Consider the following 23,515-nt stretch of genomic DNA (forward strand, 5'->3'; position numbering starts at 1 on the left):
GCAACAAGTGACTGATCCGTTAGACGTATCCCTTTTCCCGACCCATCCCACTCCGATTTTCAAGTGGCTCGAAGGCGACAGTGGCTTGGCGCCAGTTTGATTCGAAGTCCGCTCCCGGCTGCCGCAATTTGTTGTGGCCCAGCATCAAGTGCCGTTTAAAGGTTTGATTAGCCCGGGTTATCACGGGGCGGATCTCTTTTTAGAGCCCCTCTGGTGCAAACGGTAGCGGCGAGATTTCGTTGCATCTACAAGATGCAACAACGATTGCAGATAAGTTAAACGCTCTGCAGCAGATGGGTGCTGATCATGACATCGAGATATATCCAGCGAATATCAAAGGTTTGACACTCAAGTGCGCTCTCAAAAATGCCGTTGATCAAAATGTTAAATAATCTTAAAGAACACTTTAGAAAATATTCCTCAGATTTCAAAGAAACTCTATGGGAAAGATTTATATTTTTAGGATTTAAAAAGTTAATAGGTTCTATAGATTTTAAAAGTATATAATTGGAACTGAAATTATTAAGTTATTTGATTTTATGTTCTATAGAATTAGGAGCCTAATATAAGCTAGTCCCGCATGTTTGAGTTTTTCAATAACTTGATTTTTCGACATATGTAGATTGATATTGAAAAGAAATGTAATTATAATCATCAAATACCAATTTATTGATGTAATTAATAATAAAACAAAGACGGGTGAGTCCAGACATCAATTAAAACTGATAGTAAATCTTGGATTAATATAAATTACTTGAATGTAAATGTACATATATTTTTTAAAAGGTTTAAAAAAAGGTTTTAATTTTTTTTAGAGGTTTTAAAATTACATTACATTACAAGTTATGCTAAGACAAATACAAACTCAACAAATTATAAATTCAAATTTTAAATAAATTCCTTGAGTGCTGTTTTCGAAATTCCTCCTCAAAATTAATATGTATTTTTTCTGGTTTTTCTCGTGCTTACAAAATTACAGCTTCCCATTTTTAGAAGAACGTAATCTCAGCGAACATTATTGGTTGGCCCATATCCAAAACGTTTTCCAGTTCCATAAATATTACAAGCGATTAGGCGACTTCAAAGAGCGTTTCCCCATTTCTCCCCAGAAAAACCCATTCCCATAGCCGTTCCCCTTTCTATATAATGCTATCAGCAGCAAGATGGGTGCCGTGCCCCAAGTCCGGAGGGAGGAGGAGGTCACCAGAAAAAGAGCCCGAACCCGAACCGAAACCCCCTCCAAAACGATACGAAAATGGCGTTCCATCTGGCGGAGCGTGCGAGAGCGGGATGGCGTAGCTCTCGCTGATAAGCAGCCAATGGCAAAGAGATATACACGTAGAGTGAGTGGAAGCGAGAGAGCGGGCGAGTGGCACTTGAGCATGGGAACAGGTCGGGCGACTACCTGAGGATCGGATGGAGAGAGGGAGAGGGAGGAACCCATCCGACCGGATTCTGGTAGAATCGAAGTAGTGCCCGCTCTGAGACCCCGAGAGACAGTCTCAATCTGGACAGCAAAGCGATCAGTTCGTGTTCCAGTCATCGCTACTCGATCGACATTCCTACGGACCAATACCACCCGCAAAAAAGAAGATTACATATCATTACCAAGAACTCACAATGTTGACCTTGCCCAACATCGCCGATCTGCGCCTGCAGCAGCAGATCGCCCAGGAAATATACCGCCAGCAGATTATGCAACGATTACCCGGTAAGTGGAGCACTCCCCATCTGCGATTTGCCGACGGCTTACCGATGAAATCTTCCACAGATCCCCTGTGCGGCTTGCTCCCCAACTTTGCCGGACACTTTGTGCCCCCGCCGCCACCACCGCAACCCACATTACCCGGCGATGTGGAGGCCAAACTGGAGAACAATGAACTATGGCAGCAGTTCCACAGCATCGGCACCGAGATGATCATCACCAAGTGCGGCAGGTTGGTACCAATTGTTTATTTGGCTATTTGCTCGCCCCCATCAGCTTATCTCCCGCTGATAAGCCTTCCGAATACACTCTGTCTTATGAAGACGTGTCACTAACATCCATCCACTATTGTCTCCGTCCCTTTCAGGCGCATGTTTCCCTCGATGCGGGTTTCTCTGAGTGGGTTAGAGGAGGAGGCCAGCTACTGCGTCCTTCTGGAGATGGTGCCCATTGGCGACTGCCGCTACAAGTTCTCTGGATCCCAGTGGGTTCCAGCTGGAGGAGCTGAGCCCCAGAGTCCGCAGCGAATGTATCTGCATCCGGAGAGTCCGGCTACGGGAAAGCATTGGCAGTCCCAGGCCCTGCTTTTCAGCAAGGTGAAGCTTACAAACAACACCCTGGATAATAATGGACATGTAAGTTGTAACGCTCTTAAATACTTTTAAAATTTTCTTTTAAACTCGGTAAACTGTGTACATCATATGTACCTATCTTATCGTTAAATATACTAGCAACTGTCTTTCACTGTCCTAAATATATTCAAGAAATAAATATTTTTCTCTTAAATGATAATATTGATAATTTGATAAATTGAGCTTTTCGTAGAACCAGATTTTAAAGTATAACTTATTTCAACATCCAATTTCTTCCTCCTTTTTCAGATCGTCCTAGCCAGCATGCACAAATATCAGCCGCGTCTGCATGTCATACGCACCTCTGATCTCGGCCAGATTCCATGGGCCCCCCAACAGGCCTTTGTGTTTCCGGAGACCGAGTTTATAGCCGTTACGGCTTATCAGGTGTGTACTGCTATATCTCAGTTTAAATACGAGATGTCTAGTAACTAACGCTCATATTTGCTCTGCAGAATGACCGCATAACCAAGCTGAAGATCGACAACAATCCCTTCGCCAAGGGATTCCGTGAGTCGGGTCAGTCGAGGTGCAAAAGAAAAATCAATGACTCGCCACCGCCGTCTCAGCCAGAGGTTACCCAGGTGGACTCGATGCCATCGCCGTTAGCCAAGCGGTTGCGACTGGTGGAGGAAATTCCTCAGCATCATCAGAACCATCCGAACGTTTCAATGCAGCGTCACTACCTGCTGGATACCTTGGAGGCCAATTTCTATGTGCCAGCGCCACCGCCGCCGGCCATCGAGTATGCCAGGCACATCGCAGGTTATCCAAGTTGGGCCTACACCCCGCCATCGCCGGCCTCCTCCGTCTCCTCCTCGTCCAGCGGCGAGTCTGCTCCCGATCGAGAGGCAGATGCCGACACCTTTGTGGATGTGGTCGGAACCGCACCACCTGCTGCCGCTTCTCCTGCTCCCGCTCTCAGCGATCCAATGCCCAAGCCGAAACGCAGCAGCTTCAGCATCTCGGACATATTAGGAACCAGCACGTCCATTTAAACAGCGTCCAGTCGGGTGCATGTGCTCCCATTTGGATTGAAATCGGTGCCTTGTACATTTAATTAGCGTTTAGTTGCCATCGTCTGCGTAGTGTCTAAGCTGAATTGTGATATTTTGCAGTTAATTAGGATTTCCAGGTATTTGCCATCAGTATTTATCGTATTTATTATGCAATTTTAATTGTTCACATGATTTCGTAATGGATTTATTGTCTTTGGCATTTTAATGCGGATAAATAAAATATGTGTATGAACGTATACCCAATGAACTCGATGGAGATATTTCTGGGGGGAAACAATGCCGGGAATGTGGAGCAATTAGAAGAGACAGATGCGAAGAGCTTGCAAGCCGGAGATCTGAATAAATTCCCCAATAACTTCCCATGACTGCGCTTCGAATCCTGTTCCAGCAATTTGTGTTGCATGCTTCCATTTGCCTGTCGTCGGCGAATACATAATTCGGTTTTGGTTTGGGTTTCGGTTTCATATCTCCCGCATGCAAGGCATAAAAACCTGTTCCTTCGGGCCACAGCGCTCTCCACCTCCCCCACCTCCTTCTCATCCAACCTGCCTTCTAAGAGCAGAATAACCCACCGGCAACCCGCAACATAAGCAGCAACAACATGGACATGGGCTTATCAGCAGATCAGAGCGAGCCGCATCTTAAACGCTGGCGCCGGCGCCAAGTTAAATGCGCTGATTGAGCGCCACGATCGCCGGCAATCCTGGCGAGCAGTCCGACTCCACTGCTCAATCCCCCCAATCCCCAGTCCCGTGTAATTGATGTTTTCACATTGTAGTTGTTAGCGAAACTGTGGCCATTTACATGCAATTGTCCGGGTGTCCCATCACACATCTCCATGCTATCGAGCGGAAACGAGGCGGCTCCTTTGAAAGTCGAGTCCACCAGTCGCAAGTGTTGCCCCCAAAGAGAGCCGGCTAGATGATTGGCTAAACAGGCAATCTTCGACGGTGGCATTCGCTTCAGTTCGCGTTAAGAAACAATTGTTAAGAGCCAGGACCCCAATATCCCACCGATACCCACACACGTAGCTGCAACCTGTTTTTCGGCCCATTCATGTTGCCGCTGGAAGTGTTTATGGGCTCCACATTAGCCACACTGCATATTCATGTTAAACGTCGCCAAAAGACTAACGACAACGTTCGGTCCATTGTGTTGTTGCCGCTGCTGCTGCTGTTGGCTTTACCTTTACCTGAAATTTATTGAATTCTCATTTGGGGGCATCCGCTAGGCCAGGAGAGAGTCCATGTTTGGGGCCGGAGCAAAGCAAACGTTCGCATGTCAGCGGCAAATGAGCTCCGACCCGAGCTCACTCGGCGATCTGCCAGCCCAGATAAGCCATCCCCTCCACGGGCATGTGTAATTTCGTTGGAAATTAATGTTGCGGCGGCCGAAATCAAAGTCACGGGCAACATTTTTCGCTGGCGACAATTTTATCGGCAGCACAATGAAATCATTTGGAGCCGGCGACGACGTTCCCATTCAACGCTGGCGATATTATGTCTTTGCTGGAGTTTGACAGACGCATAAGTTCGGCGCTCCAATTGCTTTGGTAGTTTCCAATCCTTTATTGAAGAATAACAACAGCTAAAAGAATAAATCCCAAATCGTCCAGCGGTGGTGATGGTTATGATAATGCAATAACAGTTGAGTTGTTGGCAATATACTGATATAAAACTAGTTAAGCAACGTCTAGTAGATGCTATCGCCAGTGCACATATGGGGACGGCGATGCCAGTGATTGGGATTCTTAAACTCCACCAATTGGCTCAAATCAAAACCAGCTGGCACTATAGTCGGCCCTTTAACGCCCTTCAAGAGGGGCGATACCTTCGGAGCTGGTTGCACTGGCTTATTCGGGAAGGGAGACACATACTCCTTCACAGAGTTGTTATCTTTCAGAGAAGCCTCAGTGGTCTGAAACATAAATGATAAACATTCAGATTAGAATTAGATTGGGGTTTGTTAAAAAAAAGAGATTTCTATTTAAATGGTATTATTAAGGGTTAAACTAGATAACTAAACATTTAGTGTTCATTTGTAAAAGATACTACTTGTATACATAATATTAAAGAGTATTTCTATAAATTAAGATACGGTACTATTTGTCTTTTTTAAAGAGTGATAAAATATATTTTTAAATATTTTTTTAATAAAAGGGCCTCTTTAAAAAAAGTCGTAATTGTAAACTCATTTATGAGATAGAAAGCCGATATATTTGTATAACAATTAAACCTACCTTTTCTGGCTCCTTCTGCTCAGACTTCAAGTTACTATCATCCATATGTTTAGAAGAATCCTTGTCGAAATAGGCCTCCAGGGCCACAGAAAACTTCCGCAAGCGGGAAAACTTGAGCTGGTCAGGACCCTGCTGTGACCCGACCCAAATCTTGGTGAAGGCATACTTCTGCATAGCCGCAGTGTGGCGATTGATGGTCAGGTGCTCCTTCAGGACCGGTTGATCCAGGTTGAAGAGGTCCTTGCTGGGCATCTGATTTGAGGCCAGTTGCGGCACCTCCCTGGGGCAACAGAGCACGGGATCCTGCTTCTGCTGACTAATCGGCGAGATGGTGAACTTTTTGGGAGTCTTGAAGCGCCCTACCACCTCGGAGGCCTTGCCGGTCGATACGCCATCACAGGCGGAGGAGTCACTCGAATGGATCTCCGAATTGGTCAACTTTGGCTTCAGGGAGACGGCCTGGGCCAGCTGATCGGGGTCCTCGACCTGTGGAGGTATTATCTTAGGACTATGTGAAGACTATAGTAAACCAATGACACTTGCCGTGCTCCCCACATTCTCCACGGAAGTCTCATGCTCGGATCCGGATTCAAGGTCCGCGGCGCTGTCGCAATCGCTCAGCGAGAGCGAGAGGCTTAGGTTGTCGAGGAACGTCTCGCTCTGGTTGAAGGAGTGAAAGGAGTCGTTGTCCGAGTCACTATCATTACCAAGTAAGCTCATTTCGTTTGAATTTTCTCGTAGTTTCGAAGAGTACAATTTATTTGTTCGGAATGGCGCAATAGTCAAAATGACAAGTGCCAGGGCTGTCATTGCTGTTAGGGTTCCCAGGGCTAAACACACTTGTCACTTTTTTAAGTTGCGTTTCTAGGGCAGCTTCCACTTGTACTGGGTAGGGCATAACAAATTAAATAATTGTTATATTACTAGAACAATCAATATCAAAAATTAAGCCCTATTTTGAAAAAAAATTGAAAATAAAAATGAATGGCGACTCATTTCTTGCTTGGATTTTCATTATAAATGTGATGACTATTGATGTTTTTGTATTAAACATTAACATCAAATTTTTGTACCTACTTAAGAAATCCACTCTCTACTTAAAAAGTTCGTTCGTTGACGTTTGTTAATAAAATATTATTAGAATATATAATTTGTTTCATTTCTTTATCGAGCAATTTTATGCAAAACATGTGTTTGCCAAAGAGATGCGAGTTTCCTCTGGTGGAAACGCCAATTTAATGCCTACTCGTGAAACTTGGCAACTCTATCCGAGCTTCTCATTAAATGGCGCGTAGTAATTTGAATTTGATTTTGTGGTTTGTCTTCAAAGACAACAAGAGTATGCAAATATATAGCCAACGACAATGCTGCTGTATTTTGCACTCAATAGAGTTGTAAACAAAGCGAGGACAATGTAAAGGGGACCACTGCAAAGGATATGCGTACTTGACGACGACCATTGTGCTCCGGTTTTGATTGTTCCACTGCGAGTATTTTCCAACTGATCCCGAGATTTGCCTATATGATCATATATGCACCCTCCCATCGAGTGAGCACTGTAGTGGACCTGCTTATGTGGGTGATTTTCATTATCCTCTAATTGTTTGTGCCATTGTTCACACGATAGGTTTGAGAAATTACACGCTTTGTTAATTGTGCCAGCCCAAAAGGGTCGCAGCTCCTCATATGTATATGCTAGTTCCAGCCCACATGTGAGCCCATTTGCATAAACTGCTTTTACGGCCTTTGTTGGCCGATTGCCGATGGCCGATCTTACTGCTGTTGAGCCTCATCTTGGTGGTGGGTTTGTTCTGCTCTAGTTTAAAACCCCAGCTTAGTAGGGATCGCCGGTACAGGTCGATTTGGGAACCCGAACCCAGACGGTCTGGGTCGGTGCATGTGCATCCGTTTTATGGCTTGGCCCCGGCGACACGGAAACCTTTCTTTGCCACGCTTTGTTGCATTCTCCTCGCGACCAATATATTTGCATTGGCCAACAATAAAGACTCAAGTACCACCGCATTGTTGCCATCTTGTTTGCCTAACGCCGGGCGCAGGCTCAACTAAAGTCTAGATGTGGGCTCAGACAGAGGCTTTCCGGGATTTTAAATGTTTTTTGGTGTTCTATGCCTCTTAAACTAATCTACTAGGAAAAATTATTGATTGTATTGATTAGGTCGGTCAATTACCAAAAGACTTTCCACTAAAAAAAACAAAATGGTTTAATATTAATACATTTAATATATATCCATAAAGCATTTATTTACTTTTTATGAATATGGAAAAATATATTATTTAGTTATGGTATTATGATAGCAATTTTGTTAATGTTTCTCGAATGCGTATTTGAGTTGATAAAATACTTGTCCAAAGTCTAAAATCTATAGAGTAAAAAACAGAAATATTAAAGACTATGCTTGAACAGTAATATTGCTATGCAAATATGAAATATGATGGCGAAACGTTGGAGTCCTAATCCCTTATCGAATCAAGTCTCAATTTGAAGTGGCGGCCACGCGTGCGCTGTGTAAAATGCTTTTCCAAGTCATTAGCACCGCCAGTGCTAGTTCCCCCTAATAACTAATTAACTTTCGTTTAGGAAACAATTCCCCCTTTTTTCGAGTTCCCCAAATTCGTGTTTACACAACAAAAATGCTGCTCGACAAAGTGTATCTAATTTCATAACATAACAGAAAGAGGCAACTTGCAGCGGCTAGGCAACAAATGTGGCAGCGTAAAAAGCAACAGCCATAGTGCATTAATTATCCGGGGACCTGCGACATCTGCCATCGATGGATGGGGTTTTGGGGTGCGGTTGAGGGAAGTACAGCCATTTAATGAGGCATTCATTGCACTCACAACCTTGCGCCTGTCAACACACGCAGTCGCACTCGCACACACGGCCGACATCTGTCACCCGTTCTGGACTGGGATCTCTAATAAAACCGCAGGCCTATAGATCCGAACCGATCCCCAGAGGCATGTAAAGACAGCAATACAAACGGCAACAATTTCAAATCGATTTGGTACACTGTAAGAAAATGATTGCTCTTTTAATTCATTGAGAAATACCTAAAGGTTCAATACACAAATAGTTTCATTATCACAGATATTAAAAGATTAATAATATCTAGACAAAACATTTTTAAATAGGGTACTACAACACGCTTGTTTTTTAAAAGATTTGTAATTAAAATAATTTAATCAGGGGATGAAGTCCCAAAAGATCATTAAAAATACAATTTAAAATACGCCTGAAAAATCTTATTTGTATTTAGATATTTATATTTATTTAAAGTGTCTTGAAGAATACTACATATTGTCTCTAAGAATGCGAATTGTAACACAAACCTCTGTTTATTTTAATAAAAAATTAAAATACTCTGTAGACATACATGTTTAAAACAATTTTTTTTTTCCCCATTTCAATTTTTGTAGTTAAAATTTTAAATATTCTTAGATTGGCTTCTTGCTATCCTCAAATTGATTATTTTTTGTTCGGTGTGGTAAATTGATTCGACCGTGTTTGTTTTTCCGATGGCTGGGCGGGCAGCGGTGTCTGCACCGCCCCTCTGTCCCTCGAATGCAGACGAGACGTGGGTGGTGACGCATGTCATCGTAAACTTCATCATTGGCTCCGTTCAGCCCCTGGCCAAGATCCTCCGGCTCCGCAGCCCTTCATCTCCTCGGCAACTTACATAACGAATTGTCTATTTTCTTTGGCTTCGTCTCAGTCTCTGCCCATTTCATAAATAGCATGGCTATGGACTCGGGTCTCTGGGGTAGCATCTGAGGGCTGCAACCGAATTTCATGCCTTGTCGAGCTATTTAATTGCAAACAAATTATGTTCTAGCCTGTCGCATCTCTGTGTGGCTAATGGATGCTGCGGCGGAGGATGCCCTGATGATGTTGTCGAAACCCGAACGTTTATCTTGTAAATTGGTTGGGATTAATGTCTGGCGGAAGTTGTGATTTCCAGCCCAAGATCGGCCAATGATAGAGGGCCAACTGCCGGTAGTATTTTCCGATCCGATGTGTTCATTTACCTACATCGATGAGTAGGCGTTCTGGCTTTGAAGGCTCAGCGCAGCAGGAGCATATATTATAATCCTAAGTGAAATAAAACCAATTGATTCTCTTGTTCTTTAGTGTAACTTTAATTGCTTAACGTTTAGCTTAACTTAGTAACTAATCAGGCTATGATCTGTATAATATCAAAATGAGTACAATGAGTAAGGCTAACTGGCTTATTAAATCAAGAATAAGACAGTAGCAACAAGATTGTTTAATATTTAAAGAGATTCAAAACAGTTTATCTTTATTCTTCGTTTCCAAAAGAATAATTAGGTAGATAAGATTTTGATACTATAAAAATGTCGTAATAAAAAATAAGTATTATTGATTTAAGTTTATTCCCCCTTTAATCTCTCATTAAAATCTGTCTAACTTCCTCCTCCCAAGATGGCCGATATGCTGAAGCCCTTGCTCCTTGTAGAGGGTTGTTCCGGTGGCTGTTCCTGTGAGGACTGCTCCACAGTGGTTGTTTCACTGCCCACGTCCAGTTCGAGTTCTTCGGCTCCCGACTCATCGGATATGAGATCCCCACCGGAAATGCCGGGGGGCAGGTGCAGGCCAGGATGTGGACCGAAGCCAGCCTGCAAAATGGCTGCCGGAGGATAGAGAGGGGAGGTCTGGACCGCTCCTCCATACTCATGGGGTCTCCCGAAATAGGTGCAGGCCAGGTCCACGAGTGAGGGTCGCAACAGGCTCTGCATATTCTGCTGGAAGTGCTGCATGAAGACGCTGGAGGCACTCCTCGTCTGGAGGGGATGGGCATGCGGATGGGGCGGTGGTGAACCGAGAGCCAGGGAACTGGCGCCAGGCGCCGACTGATCGTCCAGCGATGACGATAAGGAGCAGGCGGAGCCATTTGATCTCAGGCGCTTAATTTGCGGACCATCCGAATCGCCGATTGCCGGTGTTCCTCCTCCTACTCCTCCAGCCGTTTCACTGCCCTTCGCCGGCGACATGTCAGACTCGGATTGGGATTGCGAATGGGACAGTGACTGCGATTGATCTTGATCCTCGCCAGTCGGCGATGAAGACATCTTGCGCTTGCAGCGCGATTGTCCCGTTTCGCGGAAGCCCTTGGCAAACGGATTGTTGTCGATCTTCAGCTTGGTGATGCGATCGTTCTGCGGAAGAGAAGACAGACGAGCGTGAAATATGACGATTGCCGGCATAATCTTGGGCAACGGGGAGAAGACACATCACATAAGTCACTGGCGTCCAGTAGCTGGCGTTAAGTAACAGGGCCACTTGACACCGGAGCCCGGGTTCTTCGGTTCCACTCCAGATGACTTGACAACTTTGTGATCTTTCGGATTTCTCAACTCGAATCTCCGATCTCTCGGCGATCTTGCTAATTAGAGGCAGACTGGCGTCGGCTGTCAATGGGTCCAGACCTAGACAAAAACACAGCGAGGCGCTCAAATTTACAAGGATGTGGCTATCCAACTTCCTAAAACAACAATCCGACCCGCTGACTTTCTGCCTGCCCTGCCCACCATCTCGGATCTCGGATCTCGGAGGCGTTCCATGCTAATTCGAGACGTTGACCAAGCTACCCACGGCGTGAGCGATCGCCGCTCGTTTGCCCAAAATTAACCAATTAGTGTGATCGTTCCCAGTCTCTGGTTAGTGTGCTCAATGAATTGGCAAAAAGTACGCTCAGAAAGGAAGACTAGCTTCGAGGACACATGCTTCGAATACTCTTGGCAACACATTTTCCCTAAAGACTGCGAACAGCCTTGAAAGTGTGTGCTAAAAGCATATTAATTAAACCATTATAGGATATATCATGTATTGATTTTGAACTTGGAATCGTTACCTAAATAGGTGTTCCAAAGCAGCAATAAAATGTCATTAATTTTGTTTAAAAGTTTTTATGATTATTTAACACTCATTTATGAACCAATCCTATTAGATGTTATATTTATTAAACCAAGATTGATGACAATTTATAGCTGCTATGGAATCTCAACTAGTAAGTTTAGATATTTTCGTGTCTTAGATTTTTGGTTCATAAAATCAAGTTTATTTCACAGTGTCTAATATTTTTGTGTTATTTTTTATAAATAAGAATAAAGTGAATTTTCTTTTGCGTATTAATCTAATTTCTAACATAACTTGTTCAAAAATTGTGGCCTTTGAATGGAATGTATTCCCTAAAACTTCGCAAACACCTGGCTCAAAGTATTATGCCCAAGACAAGGGTATAGGGAGTAGGAATGGAGATGGAGATCGAGATGGCACCACTTACCTGGTAGGCTGTCACGGCCACGAACTCGGTCTCGGCGAACACAAAGGCCTGTTGGGGGGCCCAGGGAATCTGCGCCAGATCAGCGGTGCGTATGACGTGCAGACGCGGCTGATACTTGTGCATGCTGGCCAGGACGATCTGCGGATTGGGATGGGGATGGCGAAAGGGAGTGGGGCTTGGATCAGTAACCGGAGACGACTTCAAGGGATTGCCCGCACTTACATGGCCGCTGTTGTCCAGCGTATTATTGGTCAGCTTGACCTTGTTGAAGAGTATGGGCTGCGCCTGCCAGTGGGCACCTGTGGCCGGGCTGTCAGGATGCAGGTACATCCGCTGCGGACTCTGGGGCTCAGCTCCTCCGGCTGGAACCCACTGGGAGCCGGAGAACTTGTAGCGGCAGTCGCCAATGGGCACCATCTCCAGCAGGACGCAGTAGTTGCTTTCGTCCTCCAAACCGGACACACTCAGTCGCATCGAGGGAAACATGCGTCTGTTTGGGAAAAAAGAGCGGAAAAATAAAATTAATCATGGCCAAAATCTTACACATGTATTTATTCATATCAGATATCAATATAAACGCTTCCGAACAAATGAATAATTTTCAGTCTTACAAATCAATAGAAAAAACAAATATTGAAATACAGCCCTAAAATTATCATGTGTGATCATATTATGATCAACTTATGAATATCAATACGGTCATATATTTTAATACATATAGAAATGAATGCAATATCTTAATTAAGTCCGTTTTCTTATCTATTTTGATAAAAGGTGGAACGATAGTTGCGGATATAAAATTTTTAAAATACCGCAAAATCAGTACAATTGACAAAACAAAACAATATTTTAAATACTCTTGGATTTATAATATTATTATTAATTTATGCTATGAAGAGCCCCATTCACAAACATAAGAAAAAACATACTTTGCCATAAGCAAACACCAAATCGCCGTGATATTGGTTTTTTGAGTGTGCCAGATGAGAAGGGGAAGTCCAGGAAAATCCCTGGAATATTTTAGAGCCTTTGTTTACCGAGCAAACTCAAATATAGTCATGCTAGATCGACAAAAGGAGCCCAGGGCCGAGCCTGCGTGGGCGTTACAAATATTTAATTGTGAGATTTCCCTTCCATGCGCCATGTAATTAGCCCAGGCCAAATAGAGATTGCCCGGCGGAGGAGGGGACCGACTGGGCCTGTGCTAACAAGGATGCGAGGCCCTGACCCTCGCCTCCAACTCCAAGTCGCTGCCGCAGAAAACAGCAGGTGGCCACGGTTCTTGGCGCCAGCCCGAAATATGTTTGCCCTTCGCCTCCGACTCCGGAGTTCTCGTCCTCGACCTCGTCCTCATATTCATCCTCTGATCCTCTCATCCTCGAGTGGCTTGTTGTTTTTGGCAATGATTTCGTGTTTCTCCGGGCCAATGATTAATTAATTGAACTCCACTGCGCTTTGGTTTGCTAACGTTTAATTTGATTCTGGCTTCTCGGACTGCCTTTCAGCTCTGTTGAATTCCATTAGACCACAGCACCGAAATATTTCGACATTTGTGCGGTTTAGAATTTCGTTTTCAATTTGGCTCTTCTTGGGTTCTGTTTATTGTTTTCCTTTTTTTGGCAAGAGTCCGCTGTCTGGTTTTGGACAAACGATTTGTTAAGATCGATATCTTTAGCGCGTCTGCGCATAATTACCAGAGGAATCTTGGCTGCGAGTAAGGAGCATGCTGACCATTTGACGGCATTCGCCTTGGCGCTTGACGCTTGGCAGGTGCAGGGACACAGTCGAGGAATGTGTCCGGGGATCTCATCCTCTCGGAGCAGGGTACTGTGGAAATATCCACTCACTTATCACCCCCGGTGCCCCAATGTTTACCCTACAATTCCGCATGAGTGGCTGCTTGATATTCGGGAAATTAGCATATTTAGGAAATTAAAAGTGAGGCAATTTATTAATTGACAGCTATAAAACTAGGAACAACAATATAAATTTCCAACTCTTAAGTCGTTTTATGTTTAAAGGGGTTGAAAAGTGAGAAACTAATAGTTCTCATTTCTATTTTAAAGAAGCTGTTGAGGATATAATAACTCTTTAAATGTTATTCCATGTTGGTTAGCAGATTTGAAAACATTATAAGCCATTTCAATTCAATTTTCTCTGGTCTTTTGAAACTAGTTTGTTATTTTTATAAAATCAGGAAGTAGATTTAAATCTGGAAACTATTTTAAGAAAATGACAGTACTTCAAGCCTTTCCTTTTTACAAAATTACTTTTGATTTAAATATTAATTTATGAATTACATTTTGTTTACATTTTAGTTATCATCCTACAGATTTTATTCTCTTTATGACATATGGTTTTAATTTACTAAAACAGAATTAATAGCTTTAAGTCTTATTCTTAAAGTGTTTCAATTTTCGATGGCTTCCGAAGAGGCCGCTGAAAATTTCTGTCTATCTTTGCGCTTCCCATCGAGGTTACCGTGTCGCTTCTGTTTATCGCCTCTCTTGGCGCTTCTCATTTAGCCCAGTTGGTGAGCCGAGCCCACACACTCTAAAAGCTTCGTGACAAAGTCATTTCATTTGCCGCCGTCAGGCATTAACCGATACGCTTTGTTCTATCTAACTTTAATGGACGTCTGCGCTTTTACCACCCAAAAAGATGGAACGGTTCAAGTGGCAAGCGGAGCCCAGACAAGCAACTAATTAGTTTTTATAGGCATATGCATAGGTTTGGGCTTGGGATCGGGATCCAAATGGGAAATGAAACGGGTACCGGGATGCGATTGGGCAGACGGTGGCACTCTGGCGCCTAATCATTAAAAATTCAAATCGATTGCATCGCGAGCTCTCCACTGAGGCCCATAAAACATTTTTGATGAGCATAAAAAGTATTTAATACGCAGACTTTATGAATAATTCATGGCATATATAAAACAAAAGGGTTGTTCGCTGTCCGAAGAGAGTTTTTGGCTGCATTTTGAGACCAAAAGTTTATGTTAATGCGCTGGGAACCCTTTCGATCGGATCGAACTGAGGACAAGTGTGAAATTGCTCGTATCTGTCGACAAGCTGTGGTCACTGTCACTGTCACTGCCAAAGATACAGATATGTAGTTTTGAAGGGAATGCAGAACTCTGAGATATTTCGGGGTCTCTGAGGTTGTGTTCGTCTGCAGACAGGCGCCACAATAAAAACGCTAAGAGCTACAAAGATGACGACAAAGTATCCTTGACGCGAAGATTTATGCCAGGCGAGGTATAAAGGAGCGCCGACGAACCGACAGGACGTCCCACTGAGCTCGGCGTTCGGCCGGCCTACAATAAATTACGATGACGCCACTTTACGCACATTCGAACAAGTGCCGGACACTTTTAGGTAGTCGAGGCTCGAGTCGTGCATCTGATAGATACACGATAAACTAGCCCCGGGCGATCGCGCTATTCCTTTGATTTGGACTCGTAGGCCTATCTCCAATCTGGGCACGCAAAGCGCCGGCGAACTTGTCCGCTTTACGCCTCGCGCGATAGTCCATTATGCATCTGCATTTTGGCTTTACCTGTACCTGTACATGCCTAGCCTAGCCGCTTTTCCATTTCCCATTTTCACATCCTGCCAGTGTAAGTGCGTGCATCCTTCCGCCTTGTTTGCCTGTGAAAATTGTTGTCGCGACGCCGCTGTAAACAATTTGCAGGCGCCTGCGTCTAATGAGCGTTTAACAGCAGCAGATCCTCGCTGGACTGGACTGGACTGGACTGGATCGGTTGGGATCGAAATTGGGATCTGTAAGGGGTACTTTAAGTGCCCGCGATGGTTTATTTTTCTTTGCCCTGCGTCTGGGGTATTAGTTTTCACGTTCCTGCTAATGCATTCGCCCGATCTATGTTTGTTCCCGATCTCTGAAGTCTGTATTTTGAGATTCCCCCACTCTTTATTTTCGATTTTCATCATCGAAGATCTCCGATGTGCTCTAAACCTACCTGCCACTCTTGGTGATGATCATTTCCGTGCCAATTTGATGGAACTGCTTCCACAGATCGTCGTTTTGAAGGGTCATCTCCACGCCGGGCAAAGTGACTCGGGGTGGCATGATCACGTGCCGGGGCATCGGAATGGGCAGCATGGGCGGAAAGGGATCTAAAATTGAAAGCAAAATTATTGGTTAATAAAAGCTTATGAAATCGAACAAATTATGTAATCTTGTGTTAAAGAAAAGGAAAAATGAAATAAAACAAATAACTAAATCTTGTACTTATGAGAGGAAAATATCAAATTATTTATAAAATAAAAATAAAATGGATCCTTTTAAAAATAATGAAAATATTTCAGTTATTAAAATTTCAAAATAATTAATAAAATAAAATGTTTTGATTAAAACTGCATGTTAAAAAAATTTAATAATATCAATATTTATGAATTTAATTAATGTTAGTGCTTTAGAAAACGTAGCAAGGATGTAATTACATAATGTTGTCAAACGTATTTTAAAATCAGAATTATTTTAAAATAGTAAATATGTTTTCTGCAAAAAGACCCATTATTCACAATTCCTACTTTATTTGGTTTTAGAATACATTTTCTTTATTTTCATGTAAAACTTTAGTTTAGTTTTGAAGGGGTAAATTCTAGCAGATACCAATCAAAAACAAAACTACTTTAATTTTTTAAACATAGCTTTTAAACACGAAAAAGTTAAAACTTAATTTTGTGACACAATAAAAAGCGCTGTTTTTAAGTGTGGGACTGAATTAAGCTGGTCTTTCAAAGACTTTATCCAATGCTAATGACAAATTTGGTTGTTATGGGGGTACTCTTTCGGCAAACAATGAACATTGATTCTTTGTTGATTATGGGACTTAATGCTCCCCATTAGGGAACAACAATATATACATTGCCATACATTGGCAAACGTGATTACATACAAAGATATTGTTTTAGGGGTACGCTGATCCCGCTGTTTAACGATCGTCGGTAACATGCAAAATGCATTTGATATCAAGTTTCCCGATCGACGATCACTTTCCCACATTACTCAGCTTTATGATCGCCTGGCCATAAACACTCGAACTGGCACACACCCCGCTGATCTTGGCTAACTTTGGGGCAGGGACAGAAACAGCTTGCCAAAAGTTACGGCCATTAATGCTAATGATGCTTAACAGCTTTGCCGCGCGCTGAACGGGGCGGATGAGTGATTTGAGTTTGGGGGAAAAAAAGCTTACCTGGTATGCGCTGCATGATCTGCTGGCGATAGATCTCGTGCGCTATATGCTGCTGCATGCGCAGATCCACCAGCTCGTTCATCGTGATCATGATGATGGTGGTGGATCCAAAAACAGTCCTACTTGTATACCCTAAAGTTTTGTTTGCCTTTTGTCACTTGCACAATTGTTCCACACACAAAGCACTGTCACCGGTTGACAAACCATATGGCGGTGGCTTTTTTAGTCCGGGTTTACTATTAAGGCGAGCACGAGACACCGCCGATTAGCGTCAATTATGCAAATCACAGCACAAAAGTCTCTCATGTGCGTGGGTGTTAATTTGATTACGCCGTTGTCATATTTGGGTATTTATTTTGAACAATATCATATGTCTTTAGCCGACGGTCGTGTCTTGAGCTCGCCAAGTTCGCATTTCAACTGAGCAAGTTCCGTTGGCGGAGCGATCTCTCGATCGAGCTGAAAGAAACGAGCTTGACTCGTTTGGTCTTGAGCCATTGATCGAGATTACCTGCTGCGGTCCATCCATTGGCTCTGCAAGCGGGAACTAGCCGTCCCGCTCTGGTTTGGCACCTCCATTTTGAAAAATCCCTCGATTTTCCAGCTGCCATGGCTCCGCCCACGAACCGCCGGCTATCTCTGTCTCTCAGTACAGCCAGCCCGCTCTAATTGCGTTTAATTCTGAAGTGCGAAGTTGCACAGTCAGCGGAGCAACAGCAACAGCAGCAACAGCAACGGCAACAGCACAGCAGCAACCTGTTGCTGCGGGGTTCCGTTCGCCCTGTGTGTGCTGCCTTTTAATTATGATCATGATGATTGAAATTGTTTTTCTCCGTCTCTTCTTTTTGGCATCTTTTTGTGTATTTATGCTTTGCCCATTTGTAGCCGCTGCCATCATGGTGGTCCTCTTGTCTGGCCTCTCGAGCCGTGTGTGTTTGTCGTTTTGCTGCTCATTTATTTTATTTAACCCGTCTCTACAGTGGAAAGAATTTATTGATATTGTTTGATCAGCAATTTGATGGTTTTTTATTGGAAAAATATTGATTTTAAGTGTGTTTGGCATAACATATTGATCTTAATATCAGTAAAAAGAGCCGTCATTTACTTTAATGTACCTTGTCTACGCTTATGTACACAAATTTTCATTGAAACTGCTTCCAGTATATTTTATTCAAAATATTTAGTTTTTGATTAGCAATATCACATAATGTAATACTCTGCGTATCATTAAGGAGTCCCTTAATTGTTTTCTTATAATACAAGAACATAACAGTGCTGATTAATCCTTTTATTCTAAATGCATCCTAATCATTAACTATTAAAATAGTGTTTAATAAATATTTAGTAACCATCGAGACAAAGACAAATTACTTGTATGTCAGAACATACCATAAGTACGTTATTGGAAAAGATCTTATCTACAATTTTGATTTATTAAAATAACCTTGAAAATGATCTGTTTTTCTCTGAGTGATTGTGTATTATTTTGGATTTGACGCTGCGTCATTGAGGCATTGATATGGCGGCATCCGAAGGCCCGATATGGCGTCGTTAGTTGCTGGTATACCAATATCTACAGATTTTGCTGGCGATGCAGGTGGTGCTTGCTTGTCGATCTGACCTTTTAGAGAGCTTGGCAAAACATTTGTTTCAAACGACGGAAACGCGTGTCGGAGCTGCTTGCTTACAAATTCGAAACTAATTAAAGCCCAATGAAGTGGCATGAACTTTGACTGAAGTTAAGCATACGCCATGTGGGCCAACGACAACGAAACGTGCTCGGTTTTTGGCGATATGTCGGGTCTCGTGTTTGCCTCCAGTGCCACTTCCTTTCGAGATTAAGCTTATCTGACCTGCATTACTGCGAAATTCCTGAGGCTCTCGATGGGTAAATATGTAGTTAGCCGAGCTAATTTACACAGCACTTTGCCGTGCTGACACATCCACGCATTATTTCCATATATCCAGCCACACAGCCGTGTTAGCGGCGATAAGCGGCTGAAATTAATTTACTATTAGCAGCCCGACATTTCGCCCAAATTGCGTTCTGGCCATGTGCCGTCCCGGCGCGTAATTTATGCCTCGCGTTTTCACATTTGGTCGCACACACTTCCGGTTGGGTATTCACTTTGGCTGTCTTTCAGCCCGACCAGGTTCGTCAAATCGTCATTAGACATCGATCCTGCAGGGCCTGCCCTTTCAGACCCTGCCAATAGCTGTGCAATTTGTCAGCACCCAGCTAATTGGTGCTGCCCCTGTGCCTGCTGTCTGACTAATGCATTTCGGTTTACTTCCGTTCGGTTCCGGATAAATGGGCCAACAGGTAGCCAAGGGTACACTCAAAAAATGCGTTTTATAGACTGCCGAAATTTGACAAAAAATAAAATAGTTACCTGCGGAATGAAATGGTTTTTAAAAGAAAATTGGGATATCTATACATTTTTTCTAAGGTTTTTCCCAACAAAGTTTAAAGATATTGCTTAAATAACTATTTTCTTTCCATTCGTTGACTAAAGAAAATTAGTCCACCAATTTCTTGTTAGTTTAATTGAAAAATAAAAAGTCGAGTGTAATAAAATTAATATAGTTTCTTGGAAAATTGGGCAATATGTGATTTAAGATCAATAAAACCTTTAGTAATTTTTTGTAATAGCAAAAGCTATACCAAGATCTGAACTTAGCTCCCAAAACGTATTACTCTAAGTTTTTTTGGGTAGCTCTGTTTTTCCCTTACCCAACCTAATGTTTTTCTGAGTGTAGACGCATTTCTGTCGCTTGAATCAGCATAGAGGATATCTGTGTGGGTTGTATTTCGCATTTATCAATGTTTGGGGTATACATTTCAGAGATATCATTTCAGATGGTGATTAAGTGAATCAGGGAGGACAAACAGATTGAACAGCCTTGAACCAGGGTCCGTCCTCCAACGGCATTGTAAGTGCTATTTCGCCGGGGTCTTTCCACCCAGTTGCGAAATGAACCCGATATCGGGGGAAGGTGGGAGCACGAGCCCTCGGCTTCTTTCTCGCACGGCTGCTCAAATTAAAATTAGCATAAATCGCCTATGAATGCGATGTAATTTTCCATGGAAAATATGCCCTCCACTCATGTCAAGCAGCCATCGCATCGCATCGAAATTTATTGATTTAAACTTTTAGCTCGGATTCGTTTGAACAAGCCCTAGCGCCTTTATAGACGACTATTAACGGCCTGGCACTTGATCTCGGTTAGTGGATATTTGTATTTGCTCACCCGTGAGTAGATCCATTGTTGCAACACGACCATCTCTGCCTCGTCTGGCGAACCATGCAAATCTACTTTTGTATGCAAATTAAGTGACTCAATCAACATGGCCGAGGAGCAAATGCGCTGACCAAGGAGGCATCATAATCATCTGTGTCCATGGCGGACCACTTGACAGCTTTCAATGGTCGCGGGACCAGACCTACTCCAATAATTGAGAGGTGTTTAATCGTGTGTTTCGTTTTTGTTTTTCTGCACATTCACGACCCCCGAGATTTGGGCCTTTCGTTACCTCGTTCGTTGGGCTTCCACCGGCTACCAATCCACTCGATCGCTGTTTGCTCTCGAATTATCATAAGCAAATAGGGCCCAAGATGCCAGATCAGACTGGGATTCGTATTCATATTCAGATTCAGATTCACAGACAGACCCACTCCCCCTCCGTTTCTTACTACTTTACGCTTTTCAGACCCCAATCTTCAACTGAAGTGCTAAAGTTGCTGGCGACGCGACGCTCTGAGAGGCGCTTCTGTTGTGTAGACCCTTGAGTTATTACAATATTATATTCAAATTTCAAGTGCTACTGGCTCGCCGGTCCTCTCCACTCCGCCATCGTCTGTCCCATGTTTGCTATAGTATCTGGGTGCCGGGTCGAAGAATCTGCATATTTTCCGAAGCATAACATTTGTTTGTTTGCCTTCGAAGCTCATTGAGTTGGCACTCGGCGGAGATGCGTGTTAATGGCATGTGTAATAACAAGATCATGGATTCAAATTTGGCGTTCGAAAACAATTGCCATTTTTGGTACATGGCCAATGCAAGATTTACCAAGAGGAGGTGATAATTCCGATGGTAAAACTTGAATGGTTTGTCTAACCCAATTAAGTTCAAATGCTTTATTTATAATTAAATTCGATATTATTTATTATATTAGTATTAATTACATTTTTATTTGGTTAGTCCACCTTTTAAAGTTGAAAATATACTGAACTGATTAAATATTTATCTAACTTTGAAAACTGTATTATAATTTATTTATGAAAAAGAACCAAATTGAAACCCCTTCTGATAGGAAGTCTTAAAACTAAACTAAGGTATACTTGAAATCACTCAGATCAAAGTCTTAAAAATCATCTTATCATAAAACCATAATCGTTTTTTTTTGAGAATGTTGTAAAAATGTAAATTACAAAACGTGTTATTAATTTATTTTGTTCATATTTAAAAATTGTCAAATATTCTTATATCATTTTTATAGCTTACAAGCCATAAAAAATGGCAATGAACCGATTGTTCTCATAAAAAAAACCTTTTAGTTCCCCAAACTGACCAAATTTCATGCTGCATTTCATTACCAAAATGGTAAAAAGGTGGCGAGATGTGGCCAGCACCAATGCCACAAAAGTTCAACGGCCAAACGGTGACATCAAAGCCGAGAGCAGAAGATAGCCGACAGCCAGCCAACAAAAGGAGAAAACATCGAGCCAAGTCCAGTAGTCGGACGGGCAGAAGAAACCATTTCGCTGATAAAAACATCCATTATGCGTAACAATTTGACGGCTTCTTTGGCTACCGCTTGCCTTATTTGGATTTAGAGGCGGCGTTCGGCTTTCGCCTTTGATTGAGTGGCCAAGATGGCTTGGCCTAGCCGCGGGGTAATTGTTGTCGCTAGGCGGATCGACTGGACCACGGGGAGGGATCGGATCGGGTCGGATCGGAGTGGATCGGAATGGATCGGAACGGATCAGGCCTGAGTGCGCAATTACAATGGCCGTGATAAAGAAGCCAAACAGAGCGCGGCAAAGGGCCAGTCTTGCGCTAACGTCAAAGAGGAAATGCTTTAATCTCGTGACAACAACAGACCTTTGTCGTCGCTCTTCATCCTTCGCATTCACTCAGCCCCCTCACTTATCTATGCACCTTACAGAGGAAAAAATATAAAGTTATTTTTTAAAAAAGGAAGTAGGATTAATGTATCATTTATGCGACATTCCTAATCTTCTATGATCTTTATTTATGATTATTATGAACACTATATTCTTTACTTGATATTGTTTTCTTTAGGCTTACAAGCTAATTATAAAAGTTAATATTTCTAAAATGCTGGTATTCACATAGCAGAACTAGTAGTTTAAATACTTTATCTGTCATTAAAATGGTGAAAATATAAAAAAGTTATCTATTTCTCCTTTTTTAAATGAATGTATAATAATAATTATTGTTAATAAAGTATTTATCCTTCTTTATAGATATTCTTCAGATAAGCAAATAAATAAATGTTGATTTATGTAACCAGATACTAGTCGCCAAAACTACAAACAGAAAATAAACTGCTGCTCTGTTTATTTGGTTCACCTCTCTTACTTTCTTTTTTTGATATCTCAGAGCTCTTCATTTTTCTCAGTGCACTATCAACCTGGCGAGTGTTGGATATGTATTTGCTTGCCAACCCATAACGTCACGAGGCCAAATATAGTGGGACGAGTCGCGTTGTCTCCGATTCCGATTCGTATTTGAGCATCGCATCGCGGAGCGGAGGTGCTCTGGTTCTGGCTCATGATATGGCCATCGCCATAGCCGTCTATCTGGCCCGTATCTCCGGCTGTCTGTGTACTCATGGCACCAGTCATAGTTGACACTTTATGAGCTGCCTGCTAGGTTCTCCTCCTCCTAATCCATCCCTCCCCCTCCATCTCCACCAGTGCCTCCAGTTGCCGGCGTTGATTGCTCTCTAATGGCGTCAAGACTTTCGCTTTTATGGTGCCTGCACTTCCACGAATCCTAATCAGCGGCGGAGCACTTGCCGCGACTTCATTTAAATTTGGAATTCTCGGGTATGTGTACATCATGTAGTTGCAATGGAATTATCGGGAAATTCTGAGGCGTATGGAAGTTTAATGGTAATGAAAGGAGTGCTGGAATGCAAGGGGAATTGAGCAATCAAAATACTCTGAAACTGATAGAAAAAAGTCATAAGACATTCGATAATTAGGGGGAACAAAGAATAGATAATAAAAAAAAGCCGATTGAAAAGTATTAAACATTTTTAACTTAATGTTTCAATTATCTTTTTTATTTACATAGGTACATGTGTGTTACATAAAAAACTTGAAATACTGGAAATGTTATATAC

At 42.6% G+C, this 23,515-nt stretch overlaps 3 protein-coding genes across 3 annotated transcripts; 1 reads left to right on the forward strand and 2 right to left on the reverse strand.

The window, feature by feature from the left end:
• The first annotated feature begins 1,515 nt into the window (after window positions 1-1,515).
• LOC108040248 (T-box transcription factor TBX6) lies at window positions 1,516-3,603 on the forward strand. The gene is made up of 5 exons (XM_017117613.1): window positions 1,516-1,711; window positions 1,772-1,937; window positions 2,073-2,340; window positions 2,587-2,724; window positions 2,793-3,603. Exons 1-5 carry the CDS (start codon window positions 1,621-1,623, stop codon window positions 3,333-3,335), a joined length of 1,206 nt encoding a protein of 401 aa, XP_016973102.1. The 5' UTR covers window positions 1,516-1,620; the 3' UTR covers window positions 3,336-3,603.
• Window positions 3,604-4,887: 1,284 nt separating this feature from the next.
• On the reverse strand, window positions 4,888-6,386 carry LOC108040249. The gene is made up of 3 exons (XM_017117614.1): window positions 6,139-6,386; window positions 5,596-6,081; window positions 4,888-5,273 (listed from the first exon to the last, which is right to left on the reverse strand). Exons 1-3 carry the CDS (start codon window positions 6,313-6,315, stop codon window positions 5,049-5,051), a joined length of 888 nt encoding a protein of 295 aa, XP_016973103.1. The 5' UTR covers window positions 6,316-6,386; the 3' UTR covers window positions 4,888-5,048.
• A 3,343-nt stretch (window positions 6,387-9,729) lies between these two features.
• LOC108040246 (T-box transcription factor TBX6) lies at window positions 9,730-17,591 on the reverse strand. Its single transcript, XM_017117611.1, has 5 exons — window positions 17,140-17,591; window positions 15,898-16,054; window positions 12,141-12,408; window positions 11,919-12,056; window positions 9,730-10,791 (listed from the first exon to the last, which is right to left on the reverse strand). Exons 1-5 carry the CDS (start codon window positions 17,228-17,230, stop codon window positions 10,039-10,041), a joined length of 1,407 nt encoding a protein of 468 aa, XP_016973100.1. The 5' UTR covers window positions 17,231-17,591; the 3' UTR covers window positions 9,730-10,038.
• Window positions 17,592-23,515: the final 5,924 nt, after the last annotated feature.

Source organism: Drosophila rhopaloa, unplaced genomic scaffold (genome assembly GCF_018152115.1).
Source record: "Drosophila rhopaloa isolate 14029-0021.01 unplaced genomic scaffold, ASM1815211v1 contig_163, whole genome shotgun sequence".
In the NCBI taxonomy this organism is placed as follows: domain Eukaryota; kingdom Metazoa; phylum Arthropoda; class Insecta; order Diptera; family Drosophilidae; genus Drosophila; species Drosophila rhopaloa.

What these genes read in the sequence shown, in the direction of transcription:
- LOC108040248 (XM_017117613.1), top strand. Translation starts at nt 1,621, where the DNA reads ATGTTGACCTTGCCCAACATCGCCGATCTGCGCCTGCAGCAGCAGATC. An exon ending in GATTATGCAACGATTACCCG is followed by an intron (nt 1,712 to 1,771) that starts GTAAGTGGAGCA and finishes AATCTTCCACAG; the next exon opens with ATCCCCTGTGCGGCTTGCTC. An exon ending in CCCTGGATAATAATGGACAT is followed by an intron (nt 2,341 to 2,586) that starts GTAAGTTGTAAC and finishes CTCCTTTTTCAG; the next exon opens with ATCGTCCTAGCCAGCATGCA.
- LOC108040249 (XM_017117614.1), bottom strand. Translation starts at nt 6,315, where the DNA reads ATGAGCTTACTTGGTAATGATAGTGACTCGGACAACGACTCCTTTCAC. An exon ending in TGGAGAATGTGGGGAGCACG is followed by an intron (nt 6,082 to 6,138) that starts GCAAGTGTCATT and finishes ATACCTCCACAG; the next exon opens with GTCGAGGACCCCGATCAGCT. An exon ending in AGCAGAAGGAGCCAGAAAAG is followed by an intron (nt 5,274 to 5,595) that starts GTAGGTTTAATT and finishes TTTATGTTTCAG; the next exon opens with ACCACTGAGGCTTCTCTGAA.
- LOC108040246 (XM_017117611.1), bottom strand. Translation starts at nt 17,230, where the DNA reads ATGATCACGATGAACGAGCTGGTGGATCTGCGCATGCAGCAGCATATA. An exon ending in ATCATCACCAAGAGTGGCAG is followed by an intron (nt 12,409 to 15,897) that starts GTAGGTTTAGAG and finishes TTTCCCAAACAG; the next exon opens with ACGCATGTTTCCCTCGATGC. An exon ending in CGCTGGACAACAGCGGCCAT is followed by an intron (nt 12,057 to 12,140) that starts GTAAGTGCGGGC and finishes CCCAATCCGCAG; the next exon opens with ATCGTCCTGGCCAGCATGCA.